The sequence below is a fragment of the Notamacropus eugenii genome, chromosome 1 (assembly GCF_028372415.1).
Source record: "Notamacropus eugenii isolate mMacEug1 chromosome 1, mMacEug1.pri_v2, whole genome shotgun sequence".
Classification (NCBI taxonomy): domain Eukaryota; kingdom Metazoa; phylum Chordata; class Mammalia; order Diprotodontia; family Macropodidae; genus Notamacropus; species Notamacropus eugenii.
In genome coordinates this window covers 416,689,840-416,706,151 of record NC_092872.1, presented here as the reverse complement: position 1 = coordinate 416,706,151, position 16,312 = coordinate 416,689,840, and the positions used below count along the sequence as shown (strand labels likewise).

Sequence of the window (16,312 nt, the reverse complement as noted above, 5' to 3'; positions counted from 1 at the left end):
TATTCTATAAATTGAACTTAGAGTGATGTGGTATGGAACTTGGATCTTTTATATATACAGAATTTTGCAAAATAACCTGAAATTAAGGTTCCCTTTAATTTTTTTGATTTTGAAGTGACTGTTTATCCTAGGGTTTTGTTGCATTGTTATAGTACACAAATAGTAGTGAGCTCTACTGATAAGAGTATGTGAGGATTATTTTACACATTTTAAATTTAGGACTGTGTGGTTGAGAAAAATATAAGTATTTATACAGTGTGTTAATGGGTATATAAGATAGATTTCCTCCCTTCCCACCAGACTATTTTTGTAATATAAAAAGGGGGAAAATTCAGTAAAACCAACCAATATAATCACTGATTCTGATAGTAATATACACAGTATTTCACATGCTTATCTCCCAACCTCTTCAGTAAAGGAAGGGCAATACATTTTCTCAAGTATTTGAATCCAGGGTTAGTTGGACCAGTCTTTCCATTCCATTGTTATGGTCAGTGATACTTGCTGTGTTCTTGGTTTTGCTTATTTCACTCTGTATCAGTTTATATATCTGCCCCAGGAGTCTCTGAATTCTTAATATTTATTGTTTTCTACAGCAGGGTTAGAATTACACGTACCATAATTTGTTTATCCATTTCTCGATATATGAGAGTATATTTTGTTTCTACATCTTTGCTACCCTGAAAAATTTCTGCTTTGAATTATTTGGTGATAAGAGACCTTTAAACTTAGAATACATTTCTAGCATGAGGATTACCAAGTCAGAAAATACTTCGAAGAATGGGAATAGTAGAAATGTGAATTAATGCATTTTGCTTTACCAGGAATGTTGTTGGCATATGTAACGAAAATTATCTTCAAAGCTGAACTTTTAGCTATATCTTAATGTTTGTTTGGGTTTGTTTTTACTGCAGATGGGTTCTATCCAAAGCCAAGAAGGATGATACTGATGATGAGATTGCCAAATATGATGGTGAGAATTCCATCTAACTAACAGATTGGAAATTTATAACTTAGCAAAAATAACTCCTTGTCTTTTTGCTTTACTTTTGTTTGCAGGGCAAGTGGTGTGGGCAAAGAACTTGATCTCTTAGGCGGTAGTTTAATTCTTACTATATTCCTGTCTTCCATATACAGTAATTTGAGCCTTTACTAGTTTGAGCAGTAAACTCAAAGCTTGTTTGTAGCATGTGATGTCAGCCTAGAGAATTTGTCAAACATCTATGACCTCCCAAAAGAGTGTATTACAGCCTCATCTGTAAAATGAAGAAGGATTTAGAGTTGGAAAGGGATCTTAGAACACATCTAGTCTAGTTGTCTGTTTTACAGATGGGGGACCTGAGGTCAAGTCATGTGATTTGTCTGTCAGAGACATGTAGCTGAGTAGACATTTGAACCCAGACCCCCCTGACTCTAAAGCCAGTCCTCTTTGTACTGTATCATACCTTGTTTCCTAAACTAGATTGGGCTACATGAACTCTTAAAATTTCCTTGTGCTTAAGATTCTGTTACTCAGTACAAATAACGTATGAATAAGGAGCCCTGAATACATGTGTTGTTATGCAGGTAAATGGGAAGTGGAAGAAATGAAGGAATCTAAACTTCCAGGAGATAAAGGGCTTGTATTGCTATCACGAGCCAAACATCATGCCATCTCTGCGAGGTTGAACAAGCCCTTTATATTTGACACTAAGCCCCTCATCGTTCAGTAAGTAAAAACTAGCTTTGATTGCAGGTGCAGGGTGGGGAGGACAGTATTTTTTAAGTTTTGATCTGAAAGTTACACTATTTCTAAAAGTGCTCATTTTAATTACTCTTCTGGGCTTTCATATTTTAATTCTTAATTGGCCTTTCCTATAAAATATAAATGGGATAGCTTTTCCCCCCAATAGTGAGTGAATATGTGAGCTTTTCTGGTAAAGAGCACTAAAGTAAGTGCTTGAGGTGTACAAAATAAGATTAGTACACAGAGTAGTAAAGGATTGCTTTTTACTTTTGGGGTGGTACCCTATTAATGTAGGAAATCTCTTCTACTGGTATAAATGAACCTGTAGTCTCTGACTTAATTTTAGCTTCCTGGGGTACTGAGTGGTTAAACAACTGGAGATACCAGAGTCTGGACTTAATTATACCACAACTGACCTGTGTCCTCCATGCCGCAATGCCTCTCCAAAAGCGTTTTATTAGTACTAAAATTAAGAGTGGGTTTTTTGCTTTGGAGTTCTGTGTTTAAAATTTGTTCCTGTGAGACTGCTGTGAACTCATGGATTTTGAGACTTTCCTTTCCACAGGTGTGGAGTTAGAATTGTGCTGTTAGCCATACACCTATAACCAGCAACATGTTAGTTTTTGATTCACTTTCTGCCAGCAAAAGGAATGACAGTTTTTCTAGAATGCTAACATTAGAGAGGGAAAACATTTCATTTTTAAAGTTATCTCCTTCCCTCTAGCCAAAAAAAAAAAGAATGCTTATATAGCCTTCTGACTTTCTATTTAAAATCAGGTATGAGGTGAATTTCCAAAATGGAATAGAATGCGGTGGTGCCTATGTGAAGTTACTTTCAAGAACCCCAGAATTGAATCTGGTAGGTATTTTTAATTTACTGTATCCAGATAAAAAAGTGGTTTTTGTTGGATTTTTTTCCCCTCCAGAATCTCCAGGGATAGGAAACATTTTAAGTCACATGGGAATGCTTACTTCTTATATATTCCAGAAATTTTAGAGCAGCTGCCTCTTTTCATGAAACTAGTGTTTTAAGAATTAGGAGTAAAGGAGTGGTGACCCTCTGCTAATACAGATAACTAAGAGTTTTTCTGTACTTCCCCTTCTAGTTAGAACAGCTTGATAACATTTTGCTACATACAGTTCCTTATATAATCAGTTCTGAGTACTTTGCATCTTTCAGTTGGAGGTGTCTTTGGAAATGTGTTTAAAGACTTACCCATTGGCCCTTTGAGCTTGTCCTCAGTTTACTTTACATCTTTGACTCAGAAATTGAGATTTAAAGAATTGAATAAGTTAGGGAAAGTTAAGGGGGAAAAGGCTAGGATAGGCACTTGAATCCAAATCCTAATGTAATCCTTCATAATTTGTTTTTGTCTCTAAAGGATCAGTTCCATGACAAGACCCCTTACACAATTATGTTTGGTCCAGATAAATGTGGAGAGGACTATAAGCTGCACTTCATCTTCCGTCATAAAAATCCAAAGACAGGCATCTATGAGGAGAAACATGCTAAAAGACCTGACACAGATCTGAAGGCCTACTTTACTGATAAGAAAACACATCTGTATACATTAGGTAATAGCCATGAGGCTGAGCCTGGTGGGAATATCAGAAATTCTCTCTTTATTTGAATGGAAGCTTCCAAACAAGGAAATTTTAAGTCTAGTAATAGAAGTCTATAGTGACACTATTTTTAAGAGACAAACAGTTGTCGGTTTTTAGCACTGAAAGTTAAAGATGGCAAGTTCAGCTGAAATCTAAGCTTGAATGTTTTAAGAGCAAACTTCTGGTCCCAGAGCACGTGTTTTACAGAGAAATGTTTCTAGCAAAGAAAGCACTGTATGACCTATCTTAATTCCTTTGTTGTTGTTCAGTTATTTTTAGTCTGTCTGACTCTTTCATAACCCTATTTGGGGTTTTCTTGGCAAAGATACTAGAGTAGTTTGCCACTTCCTTTTCCAGCTCATTTAACAGATAAGAAACTGAGGCAAGCAGGGTTAAGTGACTTGCCTAGGGTCACACAGCTTGGAAGTGTTTGAGGTCAGATTTGAATTCAGGAAGATGATTTCTTCCTAACTCTAGGCCTGGCGTTCTATTCACTTTGCCACCTAGCTTCCCCATCTTAATTCATGATTAGTTGATTAATTCTTAATTTATCTTAATTCCTTACACACCTTAGTTTCTCTTAGATTTTGTTTTCTTTGTTGCTCAAATAATGTTACAGTAAATTGAATGGGATTATTTAAGTGAAAAATATGAATGCATGGAGTATATGATTTTCCCACTGTTTTGAAACATTTTTTTTCATTACTTAGTTTTTAAAATTAAGAAGATAAATCATGCAGTGAAAACTTAGATACCTTTTCCCTCTAGAGCTATATTGATTTGCCCCAGGGATTAACCTCTCCTCTCTGTCCTTAACTGGGGTGCCCTACTCAGGGGAAAGTACACTACCATGGCTAAAAGCTGCCTTTTTTCCTTTGGGTTTACTGACTAGATTCTTGCTCAAAGACCAAGCCCTAACCCAAATGGAGTTCATAGATTAGACAGCAGGTCCCTGCCCACCTAGCACAGAGTGAATGTAAATACTAAATAGTAACTGTTTCTCTTTTACCCAGGAACCCTGTGGGTCTTCCCCTCCCAGTTGGATTTTTTTTTTTTTAATTAAAAGGGGCCATTCCTTGAGTAACTACTTAAAGAGGCCTATTCATTGAATGGGTATATCTCATTCAAAGTGAGAATTTGATAAGAACTTAGCCCAAAATGGCCAGGGTCCCACATTGCATCCTGGGTCATGTCCAGGCATCCTGATGAATATCTGGCCACTGGACTCAGATGACTCTGGAAGAGAAAGTGAGGCTGGTGACCTGCACAACTCCTTCACTCAAATCAAAGTCAACTGCAAGTCATGTCATCATCTTAATGTCATGGTCCCCTTTGAGAACAAAAGACAAACACAACACTTTGTGCACGTCAGTGGTATGAGTGAGGTAGAATGTAAACCACCTTCCATTCTCCCTTCAGATCTTATGTTGGATATACACTTTTGAATGAATGGCCTATTGATCAGGTCTTGCACAGAATATAAATGTTTAATAAATGCTTGGGTGATAAGGCCCTTCTGTATTAGAAGGAAATCGGGAGCGATAAAGATGATTTATGTTTTGGGCAGTGGATAGAAGGAACAGTATTAGAATAGGCAAAATTCCTCTTAGTCTGTAATATTTTCCTGTAATTTTTCTTCATAGTCTTGAATCCAGATAATAGCTTTGAAATATTAGTTGATCAAACGGTTGTGAATAGTGGGAACCTGCTGAATGATATGACTCCTCCTGTGAATCCTCCCCGGGAAATTGAGGACCCAAATGATCAGAAGCCTGAGGACTGGGATGAGAGGCCCAAGATAGCAGATCCTGATGCTGTCAAACCAGATGACTGGTGAGTGAGGGCTGAGGGTACTTGAATATGAAATGGGAACTGTTGTGTAAATTCAGAATTTTAATGAAATTATTATGTGGTTGGAATTTATCTTTAAGAACTCTTAAAACACACCTCCATTTTGCACATTGGGAAACTGGCTCCCAGAAAGACAGAATTTTTGAAGGTCACTTAGCTGGTTCAGTAGCAAATAGACCCCAGGCCTCAGGTTTCCTAATATATTATTTCTTCTTCTATACCAGGACTGGGTCATGTTTACATTAAATAATTGAAGCGTGAAACAATATAGGAACAATTGTAAACCACTTGCTTTTACTGTTAATTTAATTACTTTTAAGTTTCTAGCTCTTGGTAACAAGCCAAATTATTTATATCTAAGCAAAGCTAGATTACAACAATAAAGCTTAAGTTATTGTCTAAAAGAGTTCAGGAGAAGAGAAATATAATATCAGATTATAAGCATGTATAAGTGATTTCCATGTGCCTTCAGGTGTACACATGTTAAATATAGTCCATATAAATACAAGGCTGTTGAGGAATGAGGAGGGTACTTGAATTTGGCAGAATCAGGAAAGGTTCCATGTAGAAAGTAGTGCCTGGGTTAAACCTTGAAGGAAGTTAGGTATTTGGTGAGGACAAAGAAGACATGGGGGATTCATGTATAAAGAATAGACAGAAAGGCAGTTTGCTAGACCCAGAAGTGTTGTTGTATTTGCCCTTCAGTCTCGAAGAGGACCATGACATCAGGGAGATGATGACGTGACTTGCAGTTGACTTTGGTTTGAGTGAGAGAGGGCTGTGCAAGGTTACCAGTTTCACATTCCCCTCCAGAGCCATCTGGGTCCAGTGGCCAGATATTCATCAGAGAAACTGGAGATGGCCCAGGATGCAATGTGGGACCAGTGGAGTAACGCATATAGTGAGACTGAAGATAAATTGGGTCCAGATTGTGAAAGACTTTAAAAGGCCAAACACAAGCAATAGGGAATCCGTGAAATTCTTTATTAGTGACATAGATACATACTTTAGGAAAGTCACTTTGGGAGCTATGTGGAGGATTGGATGAAGAAGAGACTTGCATCAAGGGAGACCAATAAGGATACTATTGAAATAGACCAGAGAAGATGAGATGAAGGCCTAAAAATTAAGGTGTGACTGTGTACACAAATAAGTATGATACAGATTTATAGTTTGGAAACCAAGGTAAAATATTCTTAAGAAAATTTGAGTAAGCAAGGAATGCTTTGAGTGAGCTGGGAGGGACCAGGGCAGAATATAGCTCACGTAAAACACACCTGGTTCTCTTCTGTCATATTCTTTCCTTGAGCTTCAGTAGAACTAAAAAGCTATTTGGTGTCTGAAGGGAATGCTCAATGTAGAATCAAGAAAGCTGAATTCAAATCCTGCCCTCAGTAACTTAATGTAATTGTACACCAGGCACTTAACCTCAGTACCTTAGTCAACTTCCTCATGTTTAAAATGAGGATAATAATATTTATGCTGCTTTATTTAGGGGGTTGTGAGGAAAATCCTTTGCAAACCTTATATAAATGATATCAGTGGGTTTGGTGGAGCATGGTGCTAATAATTCTCTATCAAGTCACCTTATATCTGTTTTCCCCCTGACTCTTAAGGGATGAGTCTGCCCCTGCTAAGATTCCAGATGAGGATGCTACAAAACCTGAAGGCTGGTTGGATGATGAACCTGAATATGTATCTGACCCAGATGCAGAGAAGCCAGAGGATTGGTAGGTCTAAACTCTCCCCACCCCACATGCCCCTTCCTTTTTTTTTTTTTTAAAGGAATTCTTAGATTTCACTGGGACTAAGGATCTGTCATCAGCAGAATATTTTTAAACTATTGAAATAATAAAGCATGGTTGTTTTTAAAAAGTATCTTAGACATTTTAAAAAGTATCTCAGATATGTAGCAGAACATATTTAGAATCCTAAAATTTTATTTCTAGGGATGAAGATATGGATGGAGAATGGGAAGCTCCCCAAATTGCAAACCCAAAATGTGAGTCTGCCCCTGGTTGTGGTGTCTGGCAAAGACCTACCATCGACAATCCCAATTACAAGGGCAAATGGAAAGCACCTATGATTGACAATCCTAATTACCAGGTTGGTGTCTGCTGTTGGTCTGCTCTCTTGACTCTTTGGGGACTTTGAGGATGGTCATTTTGTTGAGAAGTTAGCTGCCTGATTTCTTTCATTGATTCTGAGAGTACTCAAAGTTTACATTGAAGCTGAATTTTATGTTAATGAAGAGATAGCTGAGTGGTTTTAAATGTTATCAACCTAGATAATGGAGAATATAATATGTCACTGTATAATTTACAGATTTGTCCCTTTCTCTCTTTAGGAATGCTACCACCAGGTGGCAGCGGTGCTTCAGTCCTGGAGCTAATCTCTGAACCAAAGAGTCAGAGATCTGGGCTCTTTTCCTAGCTAATCATTCTTTCATGAGCAAATCATAAGACCTCTCCTAGCCTTTGTTCTCCTTTTCTCCTTAAAAGTTAGGGAGATTTCTCTCCGAGCATACATCATAGGGTCGATATGAAGATCAAATGAGACTGTGTAAAGTTACTTTAAATTATTTAAAAATTAATTTCTATTAAAACAACTTAATATTTATCAGATAATAAATTAGAGAGATACATACATTTTGAGCAGCTTTTAGGCAAATCTGTTCTGATTCATTCTCATAGTAGTGCTTTGTTAACGTAAAAGACCTTTGATTAATTGTTCTAAAAGATTTTTTTCAGAATCCTAAAAAAAATACATGTTCCTTACACAGGAGAGATTGTCTTGAATAAAGGTTTCATTGCAGTGCATCAAGAGAAAGGCTTACAATGATTTTGGAAAGAGGAGAGTAGAAATATTTGAGAAGACAGGAATCTTTCAGTAAGGAAATTAAAAGTCTCAACAGTTTTAAGGGACATTCTGATTTAATGGATTGGAATTAAGAATAGTACCTTGACATCTACTTTGGGGCATAGACTTATGGTACAACTTTTTATCATTCAAACTACAGAATGAAGGCATTTCCCTTTGAGAGATGGATCATTATATAGATGTTTTGCTTTTTCTAAGATATATTTTAAGTGATTTGAATCTAATTGGATAGATTAAAAAGTAGACTGAAATCCATTACCTCCTAATCTAATGGTTACAGTTCTAGTGATCTTAAATGCAATTTCCCTTCATCTGTATAAATCTGTTTATTCCTTTTTTAGAAATACTTAAAATTTTTGTTTTCATGATGAGAGATGGTTTACAGTTATATGCATGTGCCTTGGCAATTTTTATAAGGAGTATAAAGAGAGGATTTCGCTTTAATTAATTTTCTTGTTATTTTCTTCATAGGGAATCTGGAAACCCAGGAAGATTCCAAATCCAGATTTCTTTGAAGATTTAGAGCCTTTCAAAATGACTCCTTTCAGTGCTGTGGGTCTGGAGCTGTGGTCCATGACGTCAGATATCTTTTTCGACAACTTTATTATTTGTGCAGACCGAAGCGTTGCAGATGATTGGGCCAATGATGGATGGGGTCTGAAGAAAGCTGCCGATGGGGCTGCAGAGGTTGGTGATGTGCTTCTGAGAAGACATAAGAATTCACTAAAGTATTCAAAGGGACTAGAAAATTTGAGCCTCACTGGCCCATGCAGAAAAGCACAAGTTCCAAAAGAGAAGGGAAATGAAGGCAAATTGAGCTGGATCTTCTATAACTTAAGGCTCAATTTTAGAACTTCATTTACCAAATTGATATAATAGTTTGCCTTTTGATTGTCCCATCTTTGTGAATTATACTTTGAAAAGTCAGAAGCTTAAGTTGCACACTGGCTCCTTTTAATAGACTTTTAAGAGTGTAGACATTGTAGAATTAGAGCAGGAGAATTGAGTGAACTTCTCAATCAACAGGCATTTGTTAAGAACCTCCTGTGTGCCGTGCAATATGCTTCGTGCCTAGGATACAAAGCCCTGTCTTTGGGAGACTCTTGAGGAACAAGAAGCACGTTTTTAAAAAAATAACATATTCAAGGTAGTTTGGGGGAGGGTGGATAGCACCTTCAGTAGGGGATCAGAAAAAGCTTTATATAGAAGGCCAGACTTGAATTGTGTCTTGAAGGACCTAATGAGTGTGGTAAGATAGAGGTGAGGACAGTTTAATGAAGAAGAGGGAAAAGCTAGTGAAAACCATAGGAGCTAAATTTTAGCCAAGATTGAAATCAAATGCCTTCTGCTTATATTCCAGCCTGGTGTCATGGGGCAAATGCTTGAAGCAGCTGAGGAACGTCCATGGCTTTGGGTGGTCTACATCCTTACTGTGGCCTTGCCACTGTTCCTTGTGATCCTCTTCTGCTGTTCTGGAAAGGTATGGGTTTCTTTGGAGAAAATTATATGGTAAGATAGGAAATTTGGTGACTTAAAGATAAAAGCCAGGTTCTCCTGGACAGCTTAGAAGAAATAACAAAGCTAAAAGGGCTCTATAGTCTCTACCCTAGACTGGCTCACCAATTCACAAATACTTTCCTAATTTGAATTATTTTGTCCTAGTAATGCACTGGAAATGTGTAAACCTTCAGTCAGTTTTATGAGGATTTTATTGTTTTAGAAACAGCCCAGTGCTGCAGAGTACAAGAAGACTGATGCTCCTCAGCCAGATGTGAAGGAGGAGGAGGAGGAGGAGGAGAAAGAAGAGGAAAAGGAGAAGAAAGATGAAGAAGAAGAAACTGAAGAGAAGATTGGTGAGGACACATTCAGTATTTCAAATCTGTAGCACTAAATAAAGGGCAGCTAGGTGGTGCAGTGGATAGAGCACCAGTGCAGGAGTCAGGAGGACCTGAGTTCAAATCTCACCTCAGACACTTGATACTCACTAGCTGTGTGACCTTGGGCAAGTCACTTAACCCCAATTGCCTCATCCTGGGTCATCTCCACTCATCCTGATGAATATTTGGTCCCTGGATTCAGATGGCTCTGGAGGAGAAGTGAGGCTGGTGACCTGCACAGCCCTCCCTCACTCAAAACAAAGTAAAGTGCAAGTCATGTCATTATTTCTCTGATGGCATGGTCTTCTTTGGCAACAAAGGATGAACACACACACGCTAAATAGTATCTGTTGAAACTCAGGATTGAAAGGCTAATAAATGCCAAATGATTTGATTTTGCCAAAAGTTTTTACTCATAACTCTGAATGAATTTCCACATAGCATGTCTAAAACTAAATTTACTCTTTCTCTCCCTAAACCTGTTCCTGCTTTTGCTATTAGTCTGTGGCATTAATCAAGCTTTAAAAAAAAATTTTTTTTAATTTTTATTTTAATGCTCATTTTTACAGAATTTTGAGCCCCAAATTCTCTTTCCCACCCATCCTTCCCCTTGCAAAGTCAAGTAACATATTGATTGTACATGTGAAGTCATGCAAACATTTCCATATTAGCCATGCTACAAAAGAAAACAAAAAATAAAGTGTCAGAAAGTATACTTCAAGCTATACCCAAGAGTTTATCATTTCTGAAGTCCTTTGGAATTGTGCATCATTGTACTGATCAAAATAGTTAAGCCATTATTCACATTTTATAAGTGTGCAAAATTGCTGTTACTGTGTACAGTATTCTCCTGGTTTTTTTCATTTTATTTTGCATCAGTTCCTTTAAGTCTTCTCAGATGTTTTTGGAGTCATTTCTTATGGCATCAAACACTTGACTTTTTTATCTCTTGCCTCATCCAGTCCTATCAGTTATACTTCCAAAATAGCTCTCAGCTGTACTCTCTTTTACAAATGGAACCACCTTAGTACAGGCTCTCATTATCACGATACTGCCTGAACTATTGCAGTAAACTCCTTATGCTTTCTTTTCTGTCCTTGAAATTGCTGCTAGATTAATTTCCTTTATGAATAAATCTAATGCTCAAAAGTCTTCCATGGCTGCCTATTGTATACCAAATAGCATTTCTGGTCTTGTACAATCTGTCTGGTACTTTTTGTCCTCATCTCATTGCTCACCTTCATGCCTTTGTTATGTTCTCCCTTCCTGTTGAATGTTTATCCTTCTTTCATGATTCCAGTGCTACCATCCCTGACTTCTGTTCTTCATACACCCCCTCCCCTCCATTCTACAATCTGTCTAATTTCATTTGCCATGTAATGTCATTGTGTTTATTTTATCTCAACCTTCTCTTGAACCGTAAGCTCCATGAAGGCAGGGACTGATTTTAGCTTCTTATATCCTTCTAAGCAAAGAAAGGACTGGTTTAATGTTTACTGAATTTGTTTTGTATAGAAGGTTTTCTTAATTTCTTTAACTTCTCTCATAGAAGAGAAGCAAAAAAGTGATGCTGAAGAGGATGCAGGTACTGTTAGTCAAGAGGATGAAGATAGAAAACCTAAAGCAGAGGTAAGGAAAGGCCAGTTTGGACGTGAAACAGCAGTTTTTATTTCTTTGAATTCATACTAAAAACAATTACAGTTGTATCATAAGTTGCACTTAAGAGATAGTTAAATTCTACAGGTCATGTGTATACCAGACTGGTCATGGAAGGGATCAAGTTTTACTTCTTTTGAGATTATATAGTTACAGTACCAGTACCACATTTTTCACAATAAATTATATGAAAGATAAATTCTTCAGTTTTCCTAATATTTTAAAGAGTTACCCTAATTTAAACTTAAAAATTGCTTCATACTTTCCCATCTGAACTCCTTAGTCTGAAATTCTGGCCAGTGTCATCACTACAGCCTTTCACTACTGCTTAACACAGATTAATCCAGTCCTACAGGTGTTTTCATTGTCCCGTGGTGAGTGTCCCACAAACAGCCTTGCCTTCGGTCCTTTATTTATATCTCTCCTTGAACTTGTCCAAATCCTACCCTTATGTCAAAACCCTGCTAAAATATCATCTTTTCCATGAAACCCTTAACTCATCACACTAGTCAACATTGATTTTTCCCTTTAAACTTCTAGTTTTTCATTGTTTCTTATGCGTCAGCATTTGGCATGTACTTGGCATGGCCCTTGTACTGCTTAGTTCTTATGCTTCTTTGGTCCCCAACGTCCACTACAGTCCTAGATGATGAAGTCCAATCTGGCACAGGATCTAGCAGTCTAGAAAGGTCTTGTTCAAGCCTGATGAGTCCCAGTGTAAACCCGTATAAAAATTGGCCATTGACAGACAAAAGTTTTTCAGGTCACAACTACTCACCTGTCAGATTTTGTTTGTCAGACTTTTGAGGAAACTGTCTTGTATTCAGGTTATTGTATGGCCTGTCTTCTTAATTAGATTGTATGACCCTTAAGGGTAGCAAATATGTCTTAGCCACACTAACAAGCATTTCCGTATTTGTTGATCATAACAATGGATTTCTTATGAAGCACTCTAGCTTGCATTTCTGTATTTGTTGATGATAATGATGGATTTCTTATGAAATTCTTTTCAATCAACAGGAAGATGAAGTTTTGAACAGATCACCCAGAAACAGAAAGCCACGAAGAGATTGAAAGAATTTAAGAACTTGATCTGTGATTCCTTTTTTCCCCCACCCTCGATGTGATCCTAGGAGAGGACCTGGGATACACCTTATATGTTGAAACCCAGAAAAACCTCAAGACTTCACTATCAACAGATTCCAGTCAACTACTATCCAATGAAAATTTGAGCATCTAGCAGTAATTAATTGCAATTGTGATAAAAAAAAAAAAAAGAACACCATTCCTGTAGAAAGAAAGCATTTAATGTATGGTCTATGGATTCTGGATGTAACATAAAGCAACTAACTTGTTGGGGTTCTTTTATTTTATTTTTTTTTTGGTTTTGTTTTTTGGTTTTAAAACACTTTTAAAAATAGAATGTTAGAGTATTGCCAATCTTCAAGAACCTTGGCTTAATTTAATGTATTAATCTATCCATGGAAAAATAACAAGCAAAGTTTAGAAAATGCTAGGTGATGAATTGCAGTTTTTATAACGTAGTTTTTTTTTTTTTTATAAACTTCGATATTCCAAAACACTGAAGTGTCTATGTCCCTTAAAATTGATAATCATGTTTAAAGTGAAGTCATTTGTGTGGATAACATTGATTACTCTCTCCCACTCTTTCATTCTTCCTCTTCTGGAGATTTGAGATTGGGGGAGAATTCCAGACTATAATAGATACTGTTTGATTAAGCTGTATTAAAAACAGAGCTACAAAAAAGGCCCTTCTTTTTCCACTCCGTGTTGGAAGGAGCATAATCAGGCCACAATATGTGCGTGTTGTGTTGCCTTTGGTTACTGCTAAGTTCCCAGTATTCCATAGTTGGCACTGAGAGTAAATAGGTGGGGAGACTTACCATTGGTACTTAGGCATTCAGGCTTCCCAGGCTGGTTGTCTGGGCTCTAACCTTATGTGGTTTCTCTAGACTTTGAGCACTACTCATTGGGGCTGTCAGGGGGTGTGTGTGTGTGTGTGTATGTGTGGGGTTTTAACAATTTCTCCTTCCACTCTGTTAATGTTCCCCCCATCCCAGGCTTTTCTCTGCTGCTATGCAGTTTCTTCAGAGTGCAGCTTGCCCTCCATTGCTGGAAATGATTATATGCTCAGCACAGTGTTAAACTTGAGTGGTGATATATATATATATATGTGTGTGTGTGTGTGTATATATATATATATATATATACACACACACATATATATATACATATACATACATATATATACACACATACATACATAGGGTTAAAAAGAAAAAAAAGACCCAAATGTCTTCAGTGTCCAAATACAGAATAGAGCATAGTCCCTCATTTTTCCATTTATGTCTTTAGAGATTATATTGGTCAGAACAGACAGGCTGATGCAAATTTGATTTCAAACTGAATGCAATTGTTCAAAGGATTTGACTAGCCGATGGAGTTGTCTGGGACTTGTAGCATGAGCTACCTGGTATACGTAACCGTTGAATTTGTTCAAATTTTTATTTGCTTTTCATGTAACAATTGCATCATAAAGTACACTGAATGTAAGGGATTCCAATTCAAACAAAAAGTTTGCTAAGTGGCTTAGTGTATTGCTGGTCTTAAGTCTTTGGAGGGGGATTAAAATGCAGGTGAGGGTTATCTGAGCATTTTACTCCAAAGAGTTAGTGCTTTGTAATGACATCACACTCTACTGAAATATACTGGGAGCTGGATGTTGATATTTTAGCTCTTATTTGTTTAGAATAGCTTGAAATGTACTGATTCACTGTCCTTGCACTGAATATGTAAACACTCCACAGTGTTCTTATTGGGAACAGCAGGAGGTGATATTAGAATTCTCAAAAGGAATTATGTCAGTTTATTTTGTAGACTACTCCATGACTGGCACCTTTCTTTAAAGGTTGAGAGGCGACAGGTGGTAGAGTAGAGAATATTTTTTCTGCCTGTTAAATGCTATCTCCTTTCATGTTATCTTGCTAGGTCAAAGTGGCCATAAATGTAGCAATGAAGTCCAGTACAAATAAACCTTTGTTTAGTAAGGGCCTGAAAGCATGTTTACAGGTATCTACTTGAAGCAAAAGTATGGGACCATTGCACTTCCAACTGTACCTTCAGAACATGTTGTGTGCCTCTCGTTGAGTTTTGGTGATTTTTCTTCTGCCTGGGCTATGGAAACTTAAGCTTACCCTGCATTATTTTGATTCTTTGAAACAGGCAACTTCACACACCCTATGTGACCAGGAAGTTTTCAGGACTTGTCCCATAGACTTCATATTGCTTAACACAAGTGTTTTTACAAACAGTGGCTCTTCCTGGTTCATTCCTTTCCTTCATAGTGTAAGGTGAGGCCTCCTACTTCAGTATCTGACAGCTTTGTCATGGATGACCAGCAGCACTTTGCACAGCAGCTCAACAAGAGGCAACAATGTTTAATTATTTTATACTCCAGTTGTCTGGTTCATTAATGTGCAAATTCCTGTCCAGCAGATGTACTCCTCAGTTTTTCCCATTCACAGAAAAAAAGTGCTATTTTTCATTTGTCAAGCTACTAAATGGTGTTGCATTAAAGCTACATGTTAATCTCCTGCTTTTGACTAAGCTTCTTTACCTTCACTGTGCATGTTTTCTCCTTCAGTGTGCACTACTTTGATTTTTGAGGGGAACAGGGTGTGTTAAGTCAGTCTTCCCCTTAATTTCCAACATATTGTGAGAAAGTTAATATAGATCTTGACTCAACAAAAAGTATTGGGAACTGTCTTAGGAAAGTTTTGATTTTTATATAATTGGAATTTAGGTTCAGAAAAGGAAGCTGGGAACGTGAACAGCAAAACAAAAAAACATACTTGTTCGGTTTTGTTGGTCAGATGATAGAATTCAAGGTATTTTCGAGTGTTAATTTGTTTGTAGGTGGTAAGTATTTGGAGGGCCAATGATGATTTTTCTCAAAAATTAACCATTGCTACTCCAAACCAGATATTCAACTCCAGTTTTAGTTTCTGATACTGGGAGTATTTCTGAAAACTATGCCAAAAGGAAGCTTTTCTACGAATAGAGGATTTTTTTATGTTGCTGTACTAAAGGGGGTACATATAGATTCAGCAAAATTGATTTCTTATTACTGGCTTGTATTTGGTTTTATCTTTAAATGAAGGAAATGGAGAACATTTCTAATAGATTAATAGGAAATCTGCCCCAAGATGTATGGTGACCTTAGGAAGAAAAGTTGGTGAATAGGGATGGTGTTAGTGATAAAAGTGATGGTCATGCAACGTATGTTTCTTTCTTATGCCTCCATTTAGGGCAGTAAATAGGGTGCTCTTAGCCAGTGACTTTATTTTATTTGACTTGATTTGGGCCCAGACAGTCTCTCAAGCCAGCATTGCCTCCATAAGTCCTGGGAGCAGTTTCCTTGTACTGCTGAACAGGAACTGTTCTCTCAGCAACCACTCCCGTGTCTGTTGTGGAAGGATAATTATAGATGCGATATGCATATATAAATATATTGGATAAGTTATAATGTAACAGTTTACTCTAATAAAGAAAATTAAAATCTATAAAGCTTTTCCCTTTTTTTTACGAATTCGCACCAGACCTGAGCAATGGGGGCATGCCTAATGACCCAAGACTTCCTTGGAGGCAGAGAAACAAGTTTTCGGTTTTACAGGAATGTCACCTGTCTCGCAGTTTA

At 37.2% G+C, this 16,312-nt stretch overlaps 1 protein-coding gene across 3 annotated transcripts in view; it reads left to right on the top strand.

The window, feature by feature from the left end:
* Positions 1-16,182, top strand: part of CANX (calnexin) — a 29,803-nt gene extending 13,621 nt beyond the window's left edge. For 2 of the 3 annotated variants that reach the window (XM_072631261.1, XM_072631262.1), the window contains exons 4-15: positions 915-973; positions 1,567-1,708; positions 2,504-2,585; positions 3,109-3,301; positions 4,975-5,164; positions 6,799-6,912; positions 7,132-7,288; positions 8,534-8,749; positions 9,423-9,542; positions 9,783-9,915; positions 11,489-11,568; positions 12,616-15,211. In XM_072631261.1, coding sequence (XP_072487362.1) covers positions 915-973; positions 1,567-1,708; positions 2,504-2,585; positions 3,109-3,301; positions 4,975-5,164; positions 6,799-6,912; positions 7,132-7,288; positions 8,534-8,749; positions 9,423-9,542; positions 9,783-9,915; positions 11,489-11,568; positions 12,616-12,669 — 1,540 coding nt within the window. In that variant the 3' untranslated portion in view covers positions 12,670-15,211. Of the gene's footprint in view, positions 1-914; positions 974-1,566; positions 1,709-2,503; positions 2,586-3,108; positions 3,302-4,974; positions 5,165-6,798; positions 6,913-7,131; positions 7,289-8,533; positions 8,750-9,422; positions 9,543-9,782; positions 9,916-11,488; positions 11,569-12,615 lie in introns of all 3 variants that reach the window. The other variant, XM_072631263.1, reaches the window with a different exon arrangement.
* The last annotated feature ends 130 nt before the right edge of the window (positions 16,183-16,312 follow it).